The sequence below is a fragment of the Caretta caretta genome, chromosome 7, assembly GCF_965140235.1.
Source record: "Caretta caretta isolate rCarCar2 chromosome 7, rCarCar1.hap1, whole genome shotgun sequence".
Lineage (NCBI taxonomy): Eukaryota > Metazoa > Chordata > Testudines > Cheloniidae > Caretta > Caretta caretta.
The window spans coordinates 92,134,719-92,152,076 of NC_134212.1; the positions used below are offsets into that span (position 1 = coordinate 92,134,719).

The 17,358-nt window shown below is 43.8% G+C and overlaps 1 protein-coding gene across 2 annotated transcripts in view; it reads right to left on the reverse strand.

The window, feature by feature from the left end:
* Positions 1-15,648, reverse strand: part of PANK1 (pantothenate kinase 1) — a 39,545-nt gene extending 23,897 nt beyond the window's left edge. The window contains exon 1 of one of the 2 annotated variants that reach the window (XM_048857189.2): positions 15,313-15,648. In XM_048857189.2, the coding sequence (XP_048713146.1) occupies positions 15,313-15,514 (202 nt within the window). In that variant the 5' untranslated portion in view covers positions 15,515-15,648. Of the gene's footprint in view, positions 1-14,583; positions 15,275-15,312 lie in introns of those variants that run through there. The other variant, XM_048857188.2, reaches the window with a different exon arrangement.
* Between the last annotated feature and the right edge of the window lie 1,710 nt (positions 15,649-17,358).

The following is a 17,358-nucleotide window of genomic DNA, read 5'->3' on the forward strand; positions in this document are numbered from 1 at the left end:
CCAGCTCTGAAAGCAGCGCCCTGCCTGCAGCAGTGTAGAATTAAGGGTGGCAATACCATACCAGGCCATGCCACCCTTACTTCTGCGCTGCTGCTGATGGCACCTCTGCCTTCAGAGCTGGGATGCCAGCCAGCAGCCGCCGCTCTCCAGCTACCCAACTATGAAGGCAGCGCTGCCACCAACAGCGGTTCAGAAGTAAGGGTAGCAGTACCACAACTCCCCCTACAATACAAAACCTTGCGACCTCCCCACAAAACTCTTTGGGGCGTGAGGATCCCTACAATTACAACACCGTGAAATTTCAGATTTAAATAGCTGAAATAATTAAATTTACCATTTTTAAATTCCCATGACCATGAAATTGAGCAAAAACGGACCATGAATTTGGTAGGACCCTAACTATGAATCAACTACAGTTCATTGTTGCTCAGAGTGAACCATCCTGCCTCTCCCATACAGCAGTGGCAGGCAAGGGCATAATTTGCCCCTTAATTTCCCATTCTGAACCTGACTGTCCTTGGTGGCAAATTCTCCTGGCACTACTTGTGCCTTTTCTTGGAGGCTCTCTTTTAATTAACTTTCCTGTTAAGATAAAAACAGCCCTTACCCACCCACACCATGGAAGGCAAAGACCCAGACATGGCCTGAATACAATTTCTACCACTGAGTTTAGGTCATGCTGTTTCCTGAACCTTGATTACATTTCAAGGAAGTTTTCTTGTTTCTAATAATTACCTCCCTTCTCTTCACAGGCCGAAATGACCTCCCAGCCTTCAAATTCTTCAAGTCACTTTTCACTTTTACAAAGTTTATCAACTGACACTCCTAGGCATTTCCAGGGCTTTGAGATTGAATCACCACCAGGAACATTATGGGTCCAAACAATATATTCTGTGCGTGAACAAGTCCACTCACTCCTACTTCTTGTTCAGCCAATTGCTAAGACAAACAAGTTTGTTTACATTTACGGGACACAATACTGCCCGCTTCTTATTTACAATGTCACCTGAAAGTGAGAACAGGCGTTTGCATGGCACTTTTGTAGTGGCATTGCAAAGTATTTATATGCCAGATAAGCTAAACATTTGTATGCTCCTTTATGCTCTGGCCACCATTCCAGAGGACATGCTTCCATGCTGATGATGCTTGTTAAAAAAATGTGTTAATTAAATTTGCGACTGAACTCCTTGGGGGATAACTGTATGTCTCCTGCTCTGGTTTTACCCACATTGTGCCATATATTTCATGTTATAGCAGTCTCGGATGATGACCCAGCATGTTTGATTTACGAACACTGTCACCGCAGATTTGACAAAACACAAAGAAGGTACCAATGTGAGATTTCTAAAGATTGCTAAATAGTGCTGTAGCTCAGTTTAAGAATCTGAAGTGCCTTCCAAAATCCGAGAGGGACAAGGTGTGGAGCATGCTTTCAGAAATTTTAAAAGAGCAACACTCCGACGTGGAAACTACAGAACTGAGCCATCAAAAAAGAAAATCAACTTTCTGCTGGTGGCATCTGACACAGATGATGAAAATGAACCTGCGTCAATCTGCACTGCTTTGGATTGTTATCGAGCACAACCCATCATCAGTATGGAAGGTCCTCTGGAAGGGTGGTTGAAGAATGAAGGGACATATGAATCTTTAGCACATCTGGCACATAAATATCTTGTGACACCAGCTACAACAGTGCCATGCAAACACCCGTTGTCACTTTCAGGTGACATTGTAAATAAGCAGCAGGCAGCATTATCGCCTGCAAATGTAAACAGACTTGTTTGTCTGAGCGATTGGCTGAACAAGAAGTAGGACTGAGTGGACTTGTAGGCTCTAAAGTTTTACATTGTTTTGTTTGAGTGCAGTAATTTTTTTGTACATAATTCTACTTTTGTAAGTTTAACTTTCATGATAAAAAGATTGCACTACAGTATTTGTATTAGGTTAATTGAAAAGTACTATTTCTTTTATTTTTTACTGTGCAAATATTTGTAATCAAAAATAATAATATAAAGTGAGCACTGTACACTTTGAATTGTGTGGTAATTGAAAGCAATATATCTGAAAATGTAGAAAACATCCAAAATATTTAAATAAATTCTATTAATTTTTTTAAAATAGCATGACAGCCCTAGGTTAGAGTAGATTTTAATTCGTGCAGGATCATCCCCAGTTGATTGAAAAGGTCCAACGTGAACTGGACATGACTAAGGACTCACTTCCTGGATCTGCTTCTTACTAACCAATCATTCAGGAATGGGAAGACATGAATGCCCCTCCTTCTGAGATAGGTCGCTACCCACCATCATGTATGTGGTAAAGACGTGTGGGACTGAAGACACGCCAAAAGGAAGAACTTTGTCTTGATAGTGTTGGCTTGCAACAAGAAATCTCAGGAACTTCCTGAGATCTGGGAAGACGGACATGTGAAAATAAGCATCTTGGAGATTGAGAACAGCAAACTGGTTGCTGTGATTCAGTGCAGAAATAATAGCAGCCAGGGTAATAGCAGCCATGTGGGATCGCACATATTTGATGTACCTGGTGGGACAGCAGCAGCAATTGAGAATAGGTCTTATTCCTTCCTTGGACTTGGGGATCAGGAAACACCTGGAGTAGCATCCCTTTCCACTATGCTGATGAGGAACCTCCTGTACAGCTCCCAGTGCACAGAGTCTGAATCTGCTGAAGAAGCAGTGACTCATAAGAAGGGTCCCTGAAAAGGGTACGGGATGGAGGGAAAGACAAAAATTGAATGGAGTACCCCAATCCCACACTGCTTAGGACCCATCTGTCAGTCGTTATCGCTTCCCCAAGCACTGCAGAAGTGAAACAGCCTGTCCTCAAACTGAAATGATGAGGTTGAGATGTTCACAACTGGTCTGCTGCTCTCGATATGCAAGGCAAATAGGCTGCCTGGCTGAAGGTGGAGGGGGACAGAGTGGCTGGGTAAAACTAGAACCCAAAGATCTCCTCCTCCGAAACTTATTCCCCTTTCTGGAGTAGTCTTGTCTCAGTTGGTAAGGTGTCCGCCTAAAATATGGTTGAGAGCAGTGCTGCTGACTGCCAAAATTATATCTCCTTGTTGCTGGAGTATAAATGCCCAAAGAGCACAGATTTGCTTGAGAGTTCTTAAAAGAATGCAAAGTTTCATCCATTTTGCCTGAGAATAGAAGTTGACCATTGAAATGTAGGTCTTCCACACACTGTTGGCTAGCTGCTGCTATTCCTGAATTCTGCAACCACGATGCTCATAGTGACCACCAAAGTCATAACCCTGACAACCATATCAGCTACGTTCAGGGCCGATTACAAATAAATCTTTGCAACCAAACTCCACAAAAAATGCCTCAAACTCCTCTGTAGAGGATTTGGGTAATATGTCCATAAACTTGGCTACGGAGTCCCAGGTCACATTATTTTATTTGGATATCAGTGCCTGCTGGTTTGCCACTTGCATTTGTAAGGAGGCAGTTCAATAAGTTTTCCTGCCCAAAGAGATCCAACCTCTTTGCCCTCAAGCATGGGCTTGTACTTCCCTTGATGTGACCTCTCATTGGCTCCCTGAGATTAAGGACTGAAGAATGTCCACTAGCTTACATGTTTTCTCCTGCACAAATTCAGCCTATATACCTAAGGCTGAAGCCAATCGTCTAAGGAGGTCCTGATGTGCCACAAGTCCTCCGTTATTGGTGAGGAAGCCAGTAGCGTCAGCACTGGGGCCAATGAAGAAGTCAGCACTCTGAAGATTGGCAGGGGCAACACACTCACTTGGTACCAATGCTGAAAGACACACCACACTGGGGTTGGTATACATCCCGACACGATCTGCAATATGATCACCGGTGGTGCCGAAGATGACTGCTGTGCCAATGAACCCCCTCAGAACTAGTACAGGTGGCCTTGACGGAGTACTCAGAGTGATGTGCGGTGCTGAGGACGGTGCTGGCAGCTGGAACATCTGTGTAGTTAACCCAGACCAAGCTGTCACTACTGAGGAAGTCGCTGCAGCTGAATGTTTCTGGATAACTTGAGAATCAGGAACTGAAAGGCATAGCAGATATGATGTTGCTTGATATGCCAGACGTGTGGACACCATCAATGCCATCGTCATCCATACTGATCTCAACAGACATCGCAGGGACAGTGTCAGAGTCCATGGTGGAACCTCGAGTTGATGGTGATTCAGTACCCGAAAGCTGGTAAAAGGCTCCATTCAGTTGTGCGTATCTGAAGAGTCACAGTACTGATCTGCACTGATTGTGGCAGAGGATGACGACTCTCCCTGAGATCTGGAGTGGCTACCTACAGTCTGTATTATGGGTCCTTTTCTCAGTTGGCACGGGAAGGGGAACGATTTCTCTTCCTCCAGGGGGAGGCCTCAGAGTCTGGGCAAGGAACATCAGCTCAATGTGGCTCCAAAGGTGTCTGAGGAGTGAATACTAGTGCCAACGCAGCTGTTGTGGCCTGCTCCATCAAGTGCTGCTTGAGTCTCAAGTCCCTTGTCACCTGAATTCTTTTCTTAAAAGATTTATAAATGGTGCACTTCTCCTTAATGTGCCGCCCTCCCAGACACAATAAAAATAGCATGTAGGGATCACCCCTAGGAATAGTCACCACGCACAACAGACCATATTTAAATCCAGGTGAAGGCATTCCTCCAGAAAAAACACAGCTACTTTAACTATTATAGCTAGATAGTATACCTTAGTTAACTACTACAACTATTTACAACAAAATCTCAGAAGGCCATGACAAGAAAATTAGTGTGAAGAAACACCACATGGAGCACTCTGACTCTAGCCATGGGCAGTGAAAAGAAACTGAGGGAGGGTCAGAGCGGCATCATCCTTATACAGCCAAGGGAAGGGCTTTAAGGGAAAGGGCATAAGCACCACCCCTATGGATGCTTGTAGGCAAAATTCTCCAACTTTGGTGCACTGGGTGCGCACACACCTGCGTGAAATACGTGTCTGCAACCACTCAAAGAAGATGTGAATTACATACCCCAGGACAACAAATTCACACTCTGAGTGATATAGCTAACACCTGAACAGCAAATTAAAGCACTTGGGTAACAGCAGCACGGTCAACCAGTGTAATATGGAACGGGTCTATGGGGAAGTGTATTCCAACTACCAGAGCTACTCACTTACAGTGACATTTTGTATATATTAATGAGGTCTACTTACTGCACAAAACTGATGATACAACTTTTTTAAGGGTTAGGTTCACCCATTATACTTTGTGGTATGAATGTTATAGGCCATACTAGGCTTACATGGACACTAAAATGTATACATGTAAGCAGTCAAAGAAGGGACTGCTGCACTGGAGGAAAAGAAGCAGTAAAATGGGCTCAGCTGGGGCAACTCCTCCCCCAGCACTGCCTTGGATCCAGAACTGTGCAGGGGAGACCCCTCCATACACCCACATTCTGGAGTCACTAGGATGCTGGTGGTCCCTCCCTCCATTCCCCCATGTTGTAAAAGGTTGTAGCAAGACAATGTTTTGTTTCTGTAAAAGTCCCATTTCCTGTATACCAAAATAGTTCTTTCAAAGCTGTTACAATGTTAACGTAACGGTACTTAAATACAGAAGCAGGGGAAAATCATGCCATTCACTTATCAGGTGCACAAGAGCTTTGAATCCAATAGTAAATAAAAAAAAAACTAGTGACAAGATTTTCATGCATGACTAGTGTTGTGCATGTGATGAGGTGTCCCAACACCATGTCAGTTTCTGGGAACTCCACAGAATCATTAACAGGTGGAATGAAAACAACTGTACTATTTGAGGTGAACAAATATTGTTGTCAATAGGATTATCAACATGACAGGATTTATACAACACGGGGGCAATAATTATGTAGCCTACCCACTTTTAAAAAATCCTAACTGGGACTAGGTCTCTCTCTTATTAGGTCACTGGTTTTATTTCTCTCCATGTATCTCACTCCTCTTTCCCCTCTGCTATGGGTCAGGCTAACAGCTGTAGAAGAAAATGAACAAACGTTTGTTCCTGAACATGAGCAGTTTCCCTGTAACACTGGGGCAGAGTAAGAACTTTAAAAAAATTACACTTTTAACACCATAGCCACTGATTTTCAATAGTGCAGAAGCACAGCTTTACTGTTTCCTTTGCAGAGTTGTCTGGTGGAGAGAGAGAGAAGCACAGTGACTGTATAACAGACTACAATAGGGAACACACCAAATTCCAGAGTCTGAAAACTCCCACTAAAATCCATCAACTTTGACACTAAGAAGTAATAATGTGCAGTGTAAAAGTGCAGCAAAGAACCATAAGCAGCATCTGTGCATTCTGAATAAAGGATTTAGCAATTAACAAATTAACCTTTTTTGCAAAAAACTGTGCTCTTTTACTGGTATCGTTGATTTAAAAAAAAAAAATCTGAAAATGAGGCACTATTAAGTTGCCAAAACTATGCCTGCATGTTTCTTCAAATGCTTACAATAGCACCACATCTAGTGGTACCAACAGTAGGAGCACTAAGGCAGACAGACAGCTGGCATTTTATCTACTGTGTCTTCTGCACATGCAGGTTTACATAACTTAGTGGTTACAATGACTGCAGCCAATTCATAGTAACGTTCCCACTAATGCAACCACTAATGGGAAGTATGAAGAAAAATACAAGTGTAGACACAGCTTTTAACTTTAATATTTTGACACCTGTCTCTAAACTAAATATGAATGGATTAATTATTTAAATCAGCATTTTGTCTGATAACCTGTGTCACAGGCTCTCCAGAATTCAAACTGAGTGACAGTTATCAAAAATTGAAAAATTATTTACAGCGCAAATGCTGACAAATCTATTTGCTGATAATAAGTACTGCTACAATATTCTGGATAGGTGTGATTTATTATACAAGAAGTAAGGAAGTCACTGAATTCTCTGTAAGAGCATTATACTCTTTAAAACTATCAAAAATGAGATTATCCTTAGCTAAACAAAACTGCATGATGAGAATAGTTAAACTGCTCATTGACTCTGCTGAGCAGAGGGAAATCTATTCCTAAAGAATCTCATCACCAAATGTACATTCCCTGGGAAAAGAGTGAGAGGAGACAACTCTGCTACAGATCTGCATTGCAGTAGGTTAGAAAGGACACATTAATAAAGCGAAATGCAGTCCTAGAAAGCACAGCATTGACATAGAAAGCCCTAGAATGAGTGTCACACACCTCAGAGAATAGAGTAAAAATATTAATATGACAGTGAACAGCAATCTGGTGCTGAGCTGGTGTGCACACTTAGATAATTTCATTCTCCCCACCGTGAATGTTAACATAGTTTTTAAATGTATAACGATAATGCTAGATACTGAGTCAGGAACTTATTTGATTGTTACCTGTATATAAAAATCCATCTAGTATTCTTTGACATTTCAAAGCAAAAGCATGTGATTAAGAAAACAGAAGGTATCTAAAAGATTACATAATTAAGTAATCTGATAGCCCAGCTGTTGGTGTGTATCTAGGGGAAAGGTTCACTCATGGGTAATATAGTACATCTTATCCAGTATCCATACATGCTTGAGCCCATATAAACACTACTGTGCAGAATTATGAAACGATAAAACCATGCAGCTAAATATAGAAATATTTTCTTGCATTTCATTTAGCAGTTGTCAAGAGTACAAAATAGAACCTCAAAATATAATGTGTTCCTTAGGAATAGAAACTCAAACTCACTCAATAGAGTATCTAGAACACAAAAGGTACTTTTCACATTTTTCAAATTATTTCCAGCTAGAATTATTGCACTTTACTAAAATCTGAATAAAACAATGTTAAATTTTCGATAAGCAAGTAGGAAGGTGTGGGGTTTTTTAAGTCTCGGTTTCAAACTATTCATTTCAGGAAACTGAACATATGACATTAATGAACATTCAACTTCATCACTAAGTTTAAAAACCAAAAACAAAATCCATAGGCTAGATTATACCTTATGAGGAAAAATCCACAGAAGGCCGCAATTTAAGAAGAAAACTCCATAAGACTTGAAGCCTTCAGTGTCTCTCTCAGCATGCCCTCTCATGGGAGAGACCTGAAAGCTGACAAAAGAAGTGTGTGGCACAGCCCTCCATCATCATGAATGTCCAAAGATTTGCAGGGAAACTCATGAACCTCAGTCGTAGGTCACACCCTCTCCACAGAATCCGACAAAGTAGTATGGTTTCCTTAAGTGATTTCTTTTACACTTGCACCCAGCTGGTGCCTGGTTAAAAAAACCCTCAAATATAGGAGGATGGCTCTGGAGTAGCATGTACTCAGAATTTTGGGCAAGGAACCACAAGGTTCCTACTGACTTTATAGAGTAGACATATAGCTAAAACCTGGCACTTGGGAGAATTTATCCCACATTGGTTCTGTCATATCTCTGGGAGCAACTGTAACATCTTAAATGGTCTCACAGCAACAAATAGGACACAAAAGGTATTGTCTTTAAAGAGTCATTATCCAGTGAATGTTACATAATATGGTTCCTAGTTGGCTTTTTGTGTTGAAGATGCTTAGGCTGACTGCCACTGCTTTAAATTGTGGGCTTGTACACACTACCACTTATGTCAGTAGAACTTATGTCTCTCAGGGGTGTAAATAAACCACCTCCTTGGCAACTTAAGTTACACCGACTTAAGCACCGGTACAGACAGCACCATGTTAGTGGGAGAGCTTCTCCCGCCAACATAGCTACCACCTCTTGTGGAAGTGGTTTTATTATGCCGACAGGGGAGCGCTCTCCCATTGGCATAGAGCGCTTCTAGTGTAGACTAGCTGTGTGAGGTTTAACTACTACTTCCTCATCAATTGGAAAGAGAGAAAATAAAGGTGGATGACATCTTCCTTGTTTCTGCCAGACGCTTCCTGTAAAATACCTGCCTTGGGTCTTACGAAGAATCTAGATGCAATAATCATTCTTATTTTACTTATTATTTCTTGACCACTGCATAAATACTTAACTTTGATTCAGTAATTGTTTTAAATGTAAGTATTTGTTTTGCTTTGTGTCAAGTAAAGCATACCTGCTTATCTGTCATCAGGACCCCAACCTTACATCCTAATTCTGCTGGGTGTGGGTGGTGGGCAAAAAATGCTGCTTAGTTCAGAGTGTCCAGGGCTCATTGAAGAAGTACATCAAGTCCACCCTGTTACACAAGCTTAGAATAAACAAAATGACACTAACATGATAAGTGCTTATTGAGTGCCTACCACCTATCGGGGGGGGGGACACCCCCCCACACACAGATGTTTAGTATGATCGCCTATTCATATAAATGTGAGGACAGGTATGTTTATTTGGGTGTGTTACTCCAAACATACTGTAGACTGATTACCTAAAGTTGTGATTTTAAAAAATAAGCAGTCAGACTGGGTCATTTCTTGAGCAAGGTACCTCCATGGAAAACACAGATGCTGCAAGAAGTGATGATGATTTAATAGGAGGCCCAGTCTTAGGATTTGTGATTGAGCAAGCTTCTGGAAGTGAGGAGGATCAAGCCAGGTCACGATTTCTCTAACTTTCCAGTCTTGTTGCATGTATGTGCGATTCTACTTCTGCAGAAGAAGATATGGCATCTTTTCAACTCACAGGATGCAGAGCCCCAAAGCACCACATGCTTTGCGTTTGTTTACAGCCACACTTATTTGCTAGACAGCACTCTTCCCTCTGAATATTGAAACAATTCTTCAGCATGCTGTTAGGGGACACGGACACTGTGCTGCCCGAGGTGTTTTCTTCCAATGAGATGTAGAAAAGAGATCCTGATCATTAGAAGATCCAAGAGCATTTTTGTGTAAAGGATGGAGCACTAAGGCCCTGACCACACCACACGATCCATCGTCTACAGCCAAGCTCTGCGATACAACCGCATTTGCTCCAACCCCTCAGACAGAGACAAACACCTACAAGATCTCTGTCAAGCTTTCTTACAACTACAATACCCACCTGCAGAAGTAAAGAAACAGATTGATAGAGCCAGAAGAGTTCCCAGAAGTTACCTACTACAGGACAGGCCTAACAAAGAAAATAACAGAACGCCACTAGCCGTCACCTTCAGCCCCCAACTAAAACCCCTCCAACGCATTATTAAGGATCTACAACCTATCCTAAAGGATGACCCAACACTCTCACAAGTCTTGGGAGACAGGCCAGTCCTTGCCTACAGACAGCCCTGCAACCTGAAGCAAATACTCACCAACAACCACATACCACACAACAGAACCACTAACCCAGGAACTTATCCTTGCAACAAAGCCCGTTGCCAATTGTGCCCACATATCTATTCAGGGGACACCATCACAGGGCCTAATAACATCAGCCACACTATCAGAGGCTCGTTCACCTGCACATCCACCAATGTGATATATGCCATCATGTGCCAGCAATGCCCCTCTACCATGTACATTGGTCAAACTGGACAGTCTCTACGTAAAAGAATAAATGGACACAAATCAGATGTCAAGAATTATAACATTCATAAACCAGTTGGAGAACACTTCAATCTCTCTGGTCACGCAATCACAGACATGAAGGTCGCTATCTTAAAACAAAAAAACTTCAAATCCAGACTCCAGCGAGAAACTGCTGAATTGGAATTCATTTGCAAATTGGATACTATTAATTTAGGCTTAAATAGAGACTGGGAGTGGCTAAGTCATTATGCAAGGTAGCCTGTTTCCTCTTGTTTTTTCCTACCCCCCCCCCCAGATGTTCTGGTTTAACTTGGATTTAAACTTGGAGAGTGGTCAGTTTGGATGAGCTATTACCAGCAGGAGAGTGAGTTTGTGTGTGTATGGGGGTGGGGGGATGTGAGAAAACCTGGATTTGTGCAGGAAATAGCCCGACTTGATTATGTAAAGAGTTGTCACTTTGGATGGGCTAGCACCAGCAGGAGAGTGAATTTGTGTGGGGGGGTGGAGGGTGAGAAAACCTGGATTTGTGCTGGAAATGGCCCACCTGATGATCACTTTAGATAAGCTATTACCAGCAGGACAGTGGGGTGGGAGGAGGTATTGTTTCATATTCTCTGTGTATATATAAAGTCTGCTGCAGTTTCCACGGTATGCATCCGATGAAGTGAGCTGTAGCTCACGAAAGCTCATGCTCAAATAAATTGGTTAGTCTCTAAGGTGCCACAAGTACTCTTTTTCTTTTTGCGAATACAGACTAACACGGCTGTTACTCTGAAAGATGTCCTGAGTGACATCCAGGGAGTAATTCTGTCCTCCTTACTTTAAGTTCTCCCTGCAGTTTCAGTTGGAGACAAACTTATCTAGTATTGCTGACAAAGAACATTGTTGCAACTTTCCACCCTACAGATGCCTGCATGTCACGGTTGGTAAATAAGCCCTGTATTTTTCAGGCAGCAACACATTTGGGAGTAAAAGCGCTGTATAAATCTATGCTGTGTGCACATGTACCTTTTACATGAACGATTGCAACACTCTAACTACAAGTTGATTCAAAAGCAATATATGCTACATAATGCTACAGCTTGAAACATTTAGAAATTACAGCTAGTGCATATTGCAGGTGCCCTTCTATTAAGTAATGCTGCTTGCCAGGAGCACACATTCTCTGTGACAGAGTAAATGCCAACTGATTTTCAGGTATCGTTTCTGATCAGTACCCTTAAAAGGTTTGCCTTGACTAGAAGTGGTTAAGTTTAGCACATGCTGGTTAACCTTGATCTAATTTGACCTTTTTCCTAGTGTATGCAGGATAACACCTTGAAGCATGATTTAGCTATCCGAGGTGTACACTAGGCGGCCTATGTGGCTACACTACTATTTGATGGGGGTTGACACAGAAAGTTAGCTATGAAGACTACCCCAGATCATCTAATACCATCTTGCAAAAAGAAAAGGAGTACTTGTGGCACCTTAGAGACTAACCAATTCATTTGAGCATGAGCTTTCGTGAGCTACAGCTCACTTCTTGTCTTTCTGGGTGTCATAATTCCTTGCATTGCAAAGCATATCTGAAGAGGCTCATCAAGAGATAGCGTGGATGCTCTAAAACAGTTGCAAAAACTTTACATGGCTATTCCATGTAAATGAAACCTTTCTGAAAAGAGCTGTGAGGCGGGGGCCTAGGCTAGTTAGGAATATGCACAAGTGATCCAAAAAAAGAAAATCCTACAATAGGTCACCAACGAATCATTCAGTGCAATCTAAAATAAAACTATTCTTTTGGGGTAGCTGGGAGAGGATCCCCAAACAATTATAGAATCAATTCAAGAGCTTCACTGAAGTAGACAGCATATCCTCACTAGCAAACAGTTTTAGTTTCAAGTGAGAATCTTCCCCTCCTAAACTCCTGTATTTCCAGTCTTTATTCCTGTCTGTCATGTTTTGACAGACACCATACCAACACATAATAAATGCCTCACTTATATGGATTTAGCATGCAATTTGACAACTTTTTCTTGTTGGTATACTAGGAAATGCTAATTTTCTTTCACAACATGCAAACAAGAATAGTGATCAACACTAAAAGGTTTAGTGCAGTTACCACGTGCATTTTCCAATGTGCCCTTTAACACACAAACATCTCCAAGCACCAATGTTAAACATCATACAAAACCAGAAAAACAGGATTGTTCATTGGTATGGTCTACTCGGATCCTGTAAATGCTAAACTATTTTCGAAATCTTTGCTCTCTGGTGAACAATATAAAACATGTTAAAATATACTACTCTCCTGGAAGTATAAATCATAGCTGTAAACATACTTATGTACAAGATAGCCGTAAAAACCCCATATTTACAGATGTTATTAAAGAAACTCATCTACTCACTTGAGCCTGAACTGAGTATACTGGGTGTTTGTTTCCCCATCAACTGGTGTCTTCAGTAGGACATGACAAATCAATAATTGTATAATCTTTACTACTGGATTGTTTACCATACTTCTGGTCCCTTTCAGAAAAAGGTTAAAAGGAATTAAATTCCTTATTCCCTCTTATTTAAGAGATTATGTGAATCCACAGAAATCTTATCCTTTTGTTTTCTTCATAATACTCAATTATATTTTTAAACTTTGACACAATAGTGCAGACTGTGCTTAATAATATATAATCAAAACTATCAAGGAAGTATGCTAGTCTGTGGTTTTGTTTCATTGCAGATCAAATATGCATTCTAGGTTTAATTAATTAATTATTATTATTATAGTTTTTAAAGTAGATATCACAATCATTTACAAGAATTAGTCTGTCATCATTCAACTCTTCCTTCTACCAAATGCAGAGTATACTGGTACTGCAGAGGTTAAATGACTATTCAATACAGACAATCTTTTTTTTAGTATAAAACAGTAAGTGGTGGCATTTAGATATTAAATTAAAATAAACCATTTACGTGAAAAAAGTTTGTTAATAAGTAGTCTATGACTAGGACTATAAACATGAAAGTTGCAGCTCAACATATAGGTTATTTTTAACAATAAAACAGCTCTGTTCCTACAGTTAATTTGAGAGGAAGAGGTTTCCTTGTTTTTAAATCTTTTCACTGTAAGCTATTACTATCACTTGGCGAGTCAAGGAGGTGAATGACCACCACCTAGGATATAAACAAGAAGTTTTTGTTGCACCTTATTAACTACCAGGTTTTTTAACCTACCAAAAAACCAGTAAACTCCAATCCACTAAGCCTGTATTAAAATGAAGAACAAGGTTATCTTTGAAAGTGTTGGTTTAGCTTTAGCTCCTGACAAGTCTTTTTACACATTTGGTGAGAAGGGAACTTCAATAACAAAAACACCAAAAAATTCCAATGAAGTCATATACTGTCAAAACAATACATCTCATGAAATCCAGAAAAAATCCAAAATATCAACACAGAAACTATTTTGTACTTAGTTTAAACTTTATTATGTTTTGGCACAGGGTATTTATGGTTCTATTTCTGATTACCTCCTCAGAATATGCTGAACTTTAAAAAACTCTGTACAAAGTAGAAAGTGAATGATGTCAATAAATCTCAGTTCCAATCACTACAGCAAGCATGCAGTACAGCTGTTTGTTCCCCAATGTCAATTCACAACTGGATTTACATATAAAGATTTGGAATTAAATAGCTTTCTTTCATAATTAAATTTAGGTATTAAAAGACCTGTATTACTAAGCAAAGAGAGTACATTATCAGTAATCAAGAAACACATTAATACTACAAACATTTTGAATACATTTCAGCTCGCAGCTTTAAAAGAAATATGTTAAGTGGGTAGTCAATTTACCAGTCCTTAAAAAACCAAATAACCAAAAAAAAAAAAAAATAGGCAATAATCACAAAGAACACACTTTACATAAGATTTCAGATAGTATCAGCAGTATGAATAAAAATGCTTCCAATAAAGCGGACGAATCAAATGTTTAATTTCTGGATGAACTGTTCTTCATTTTACAGATAACATATACAAGTATAATATTATTCCTATGCAAAAGTGGTTTGCATTTCCATTTTTTTTCCAGTAATGAAATATGAAAAAACAGCAATAAAGCATTAACACGTCTACTAATGACCTTAATTCAGATGTCCGTCTCATTTACTTACAATGGTTCTTAGCAATTATGAACTTCATTGGAATGTCTAAGTCACAGAGGACCATGTCAACGACAGCTAAATTAATGACTGATTCAAGGTGTCTCCGACTGAAAATCCAAAGCTATATCTGCAAGTTTACATCCCAAAGTGTCGGAACTGTAAGCCTTTTTTAACAAGGTCACATTTATACCGGCTGTAAATTAGGAAATGTCTCATTTTAGCTTTCAGCACACAGCAATTTAGAAACCAATCCACAACCCCACCACCTTCCAGCTTCCTCATTGGTCAATCGCTGACCCAGCCCACATGCTATCAGTAGGTGTGTCCCCGAAACACAGTTTTATTGGCTGAAATAAGACGGTATTTAATGGACTGATTTTGCCGTGTTGGGGGGGGGGGGGGAGGAGGCTGTCATTCACACTGCAGAGTTCCTCAGCACGCTCACCAAGCTGACGAAAGTGGCGGAAAATGGGCGCCCCCCCGCCCCCCTGCAGCTGGCCTTAGAAAATCCCTGACCTAAAACAGTGAAACGGATACAGGGGACTTGGACTCGTCTATAGGCAAAGTCCTCGTTCTCCGGGAGGAGGCCACACGGGATCCCCTTTTTTCCTAAAGGGCTGACAGGCGCTTGGGGACCTCCGTGTAACAAGCCCCTCTCCCCGCGCCGGCGGAGCAAGGAGCGGGCGAGGCAGCGCCGCAGGGCGCGGAGAGGGCAAGCCCAGCGTGGGCATCACTTACGCGGCCTGTTCCGTCTGCCCGAGTCCAGCCGCCTCCGCAGCCGGCATTTCTTGGCCGGGGAGCCGTGGCCGGGCACCGGCGGCTCCTGGGGCGGCGGGTGGAAGCCGTTGTGCAGCAGCCCGTTGAGCAGCGAGCCGGAGGAGGAGGCGGCGGCGGCTGCAGCCGGCGGGGCGGCAGGCTGGGCTCGGGGCCGCTCCCCCATGGCGGCGGCAGCCTCGCTCCTTTGTCTCCGCGCAGCGGGCGGGCTGGGCCGGGCCGGGCTGGGCGGCGGAGCCGCAGCACACGCTGGTCCCGTCCCCGCCGCAACCTGCTCTGGACGCGGCGCCGCTGCCGGCGCCCCCGCCCCCGGCCTCCTGCCGGCAGCGCACGGCGCAGGCGCCCTCCTGCCCGCTGCGGGGAGGGAGCGCCCCGGGCTCCGCGCCGCCGCTGCCGTGCGCGTTCCCGGCGCAGAGGCGGCCGCGGCCGGGGGCGCTCTGTGGGCGCGCAGCGCGTTCGGGCGGGGAGGTGGCTGGGCCGCCGGCCCTGCCTGTGGCTGCCGTCAGCAGCGTCTCCGCAGCCCCGGCACCTCGGGCTGTGCGGCGTGTCCGGGGTTGCCGGTCTGTACGCGGGGTGCCTCAGCGCGCCGCTGCCCCGGCATGGTGGCCGTGTGCCCGTGTGTGTGCTGTCCCTGTGCCGTTTGTCTGGCTTCGCTTATGGGCTCATGGTTTCCGGCTCTGTTCACCAGTGCTCTGGCTGCCTGGTGTCTGTGTTGTGCGCAGTGCGGGGGCGCCAGGTTTGTATAATTTTTGGTGGTGCCCGGAACGGGTCCAAGTAGAGCTGACGGACCAGTGCAACGGCCCCGGGACCTGCGCTTGGGGGGGGGGGGCACGCTTCAGGGAGACGCGGGGTCCAAGCAGAGCCATCCCAGCCACAGGACGGACGGGGCACCCGCCCCAGGCCCCGCGCTTCAGGGGGACATTAGGTCTAGGGTGGCCTGGAGGGTTAGTGGGGGGGCTGGCGCCAGCAGTAGCAAGCAACCCGGCCCCAGTCCGCCCTGCTCCGCACCCCAGCGTCGCTCAGGGGGTGGAGGCAAAAGCCAGAAAGGGCCGGGGGTTGGGAGAAGGGGTGGAATGGGGGCAGGCTGGGACCAGGTTGCTCGCTCCTGCGGGCACCAGGCCCCCCACTAACCCCCACAAGCTGCCCTGAACCCGGGGCCCCGTGATTCAGGGGAACGCAGTGTCCAAGCAGAGCCGTCCCGTCCAGAGGACGGACCAGGGCAACCGCCCCGGGGCCCATGCTTCAGGGGGATGCGGGGTCCAGGGTGGCCTGGGGGTTAGCAGGGATCCTGGTGCCCGCAGCAGCGAGCAACCCAGCCCCAGCCTGTCCCCTCCCTGCCACCATTCCACCCCCCACCCCTGTCTTTTTCCAGCTTCTGCCCCTTTCCCTGAGTGACGCCAGCGGAGCGGGGCGGGCTGGGACTGGGTCACTTGCTGCTGCTGGCGCCAGGCCCCGCATTAACCCCCCCCCCCCCAGGCCACCCTGGACCCTGCGTCCCCCAAAGCGCAGTAAGTCCAAACATTGGTGGAGCCAGGCCCAGGTTCCTAAATATTGGTGAAGCACAGGCACCACAGGCCATATAACTTGCCACCTATCATGTAGCATATATATGTACACACCTATGTGAGTGGCTTGGGTATGGAGTGCTGTGAAGATGCACCCACTGCCTCTGCATGTCTATAAATGCAGGATTTCTGTGCATGCTTTGTGCTTCATGGAGAGTTGTGTATCTGCACGCATGATCTGTTTTGTTGTTTTTATGTGTTACATCATTGTCAACAGTGACTACTCAGGCCTTCAGTACATGTGATCTCATGCCTTTCCGGTTTGTTGGCTTTCAGGACAAGTCTTTGACAATCCTTTTGTGAGTCACATATTTTATCTGGCCTCTAAACAGTCCAAGTGCAAAACCCCATTTAATGAATGAAATGTTAATAAATGATAAAGTGCATTAACGTAATGAAATACATATAAAATTAGGTAAACTGCATGGTACCTGCTATTGGGTAT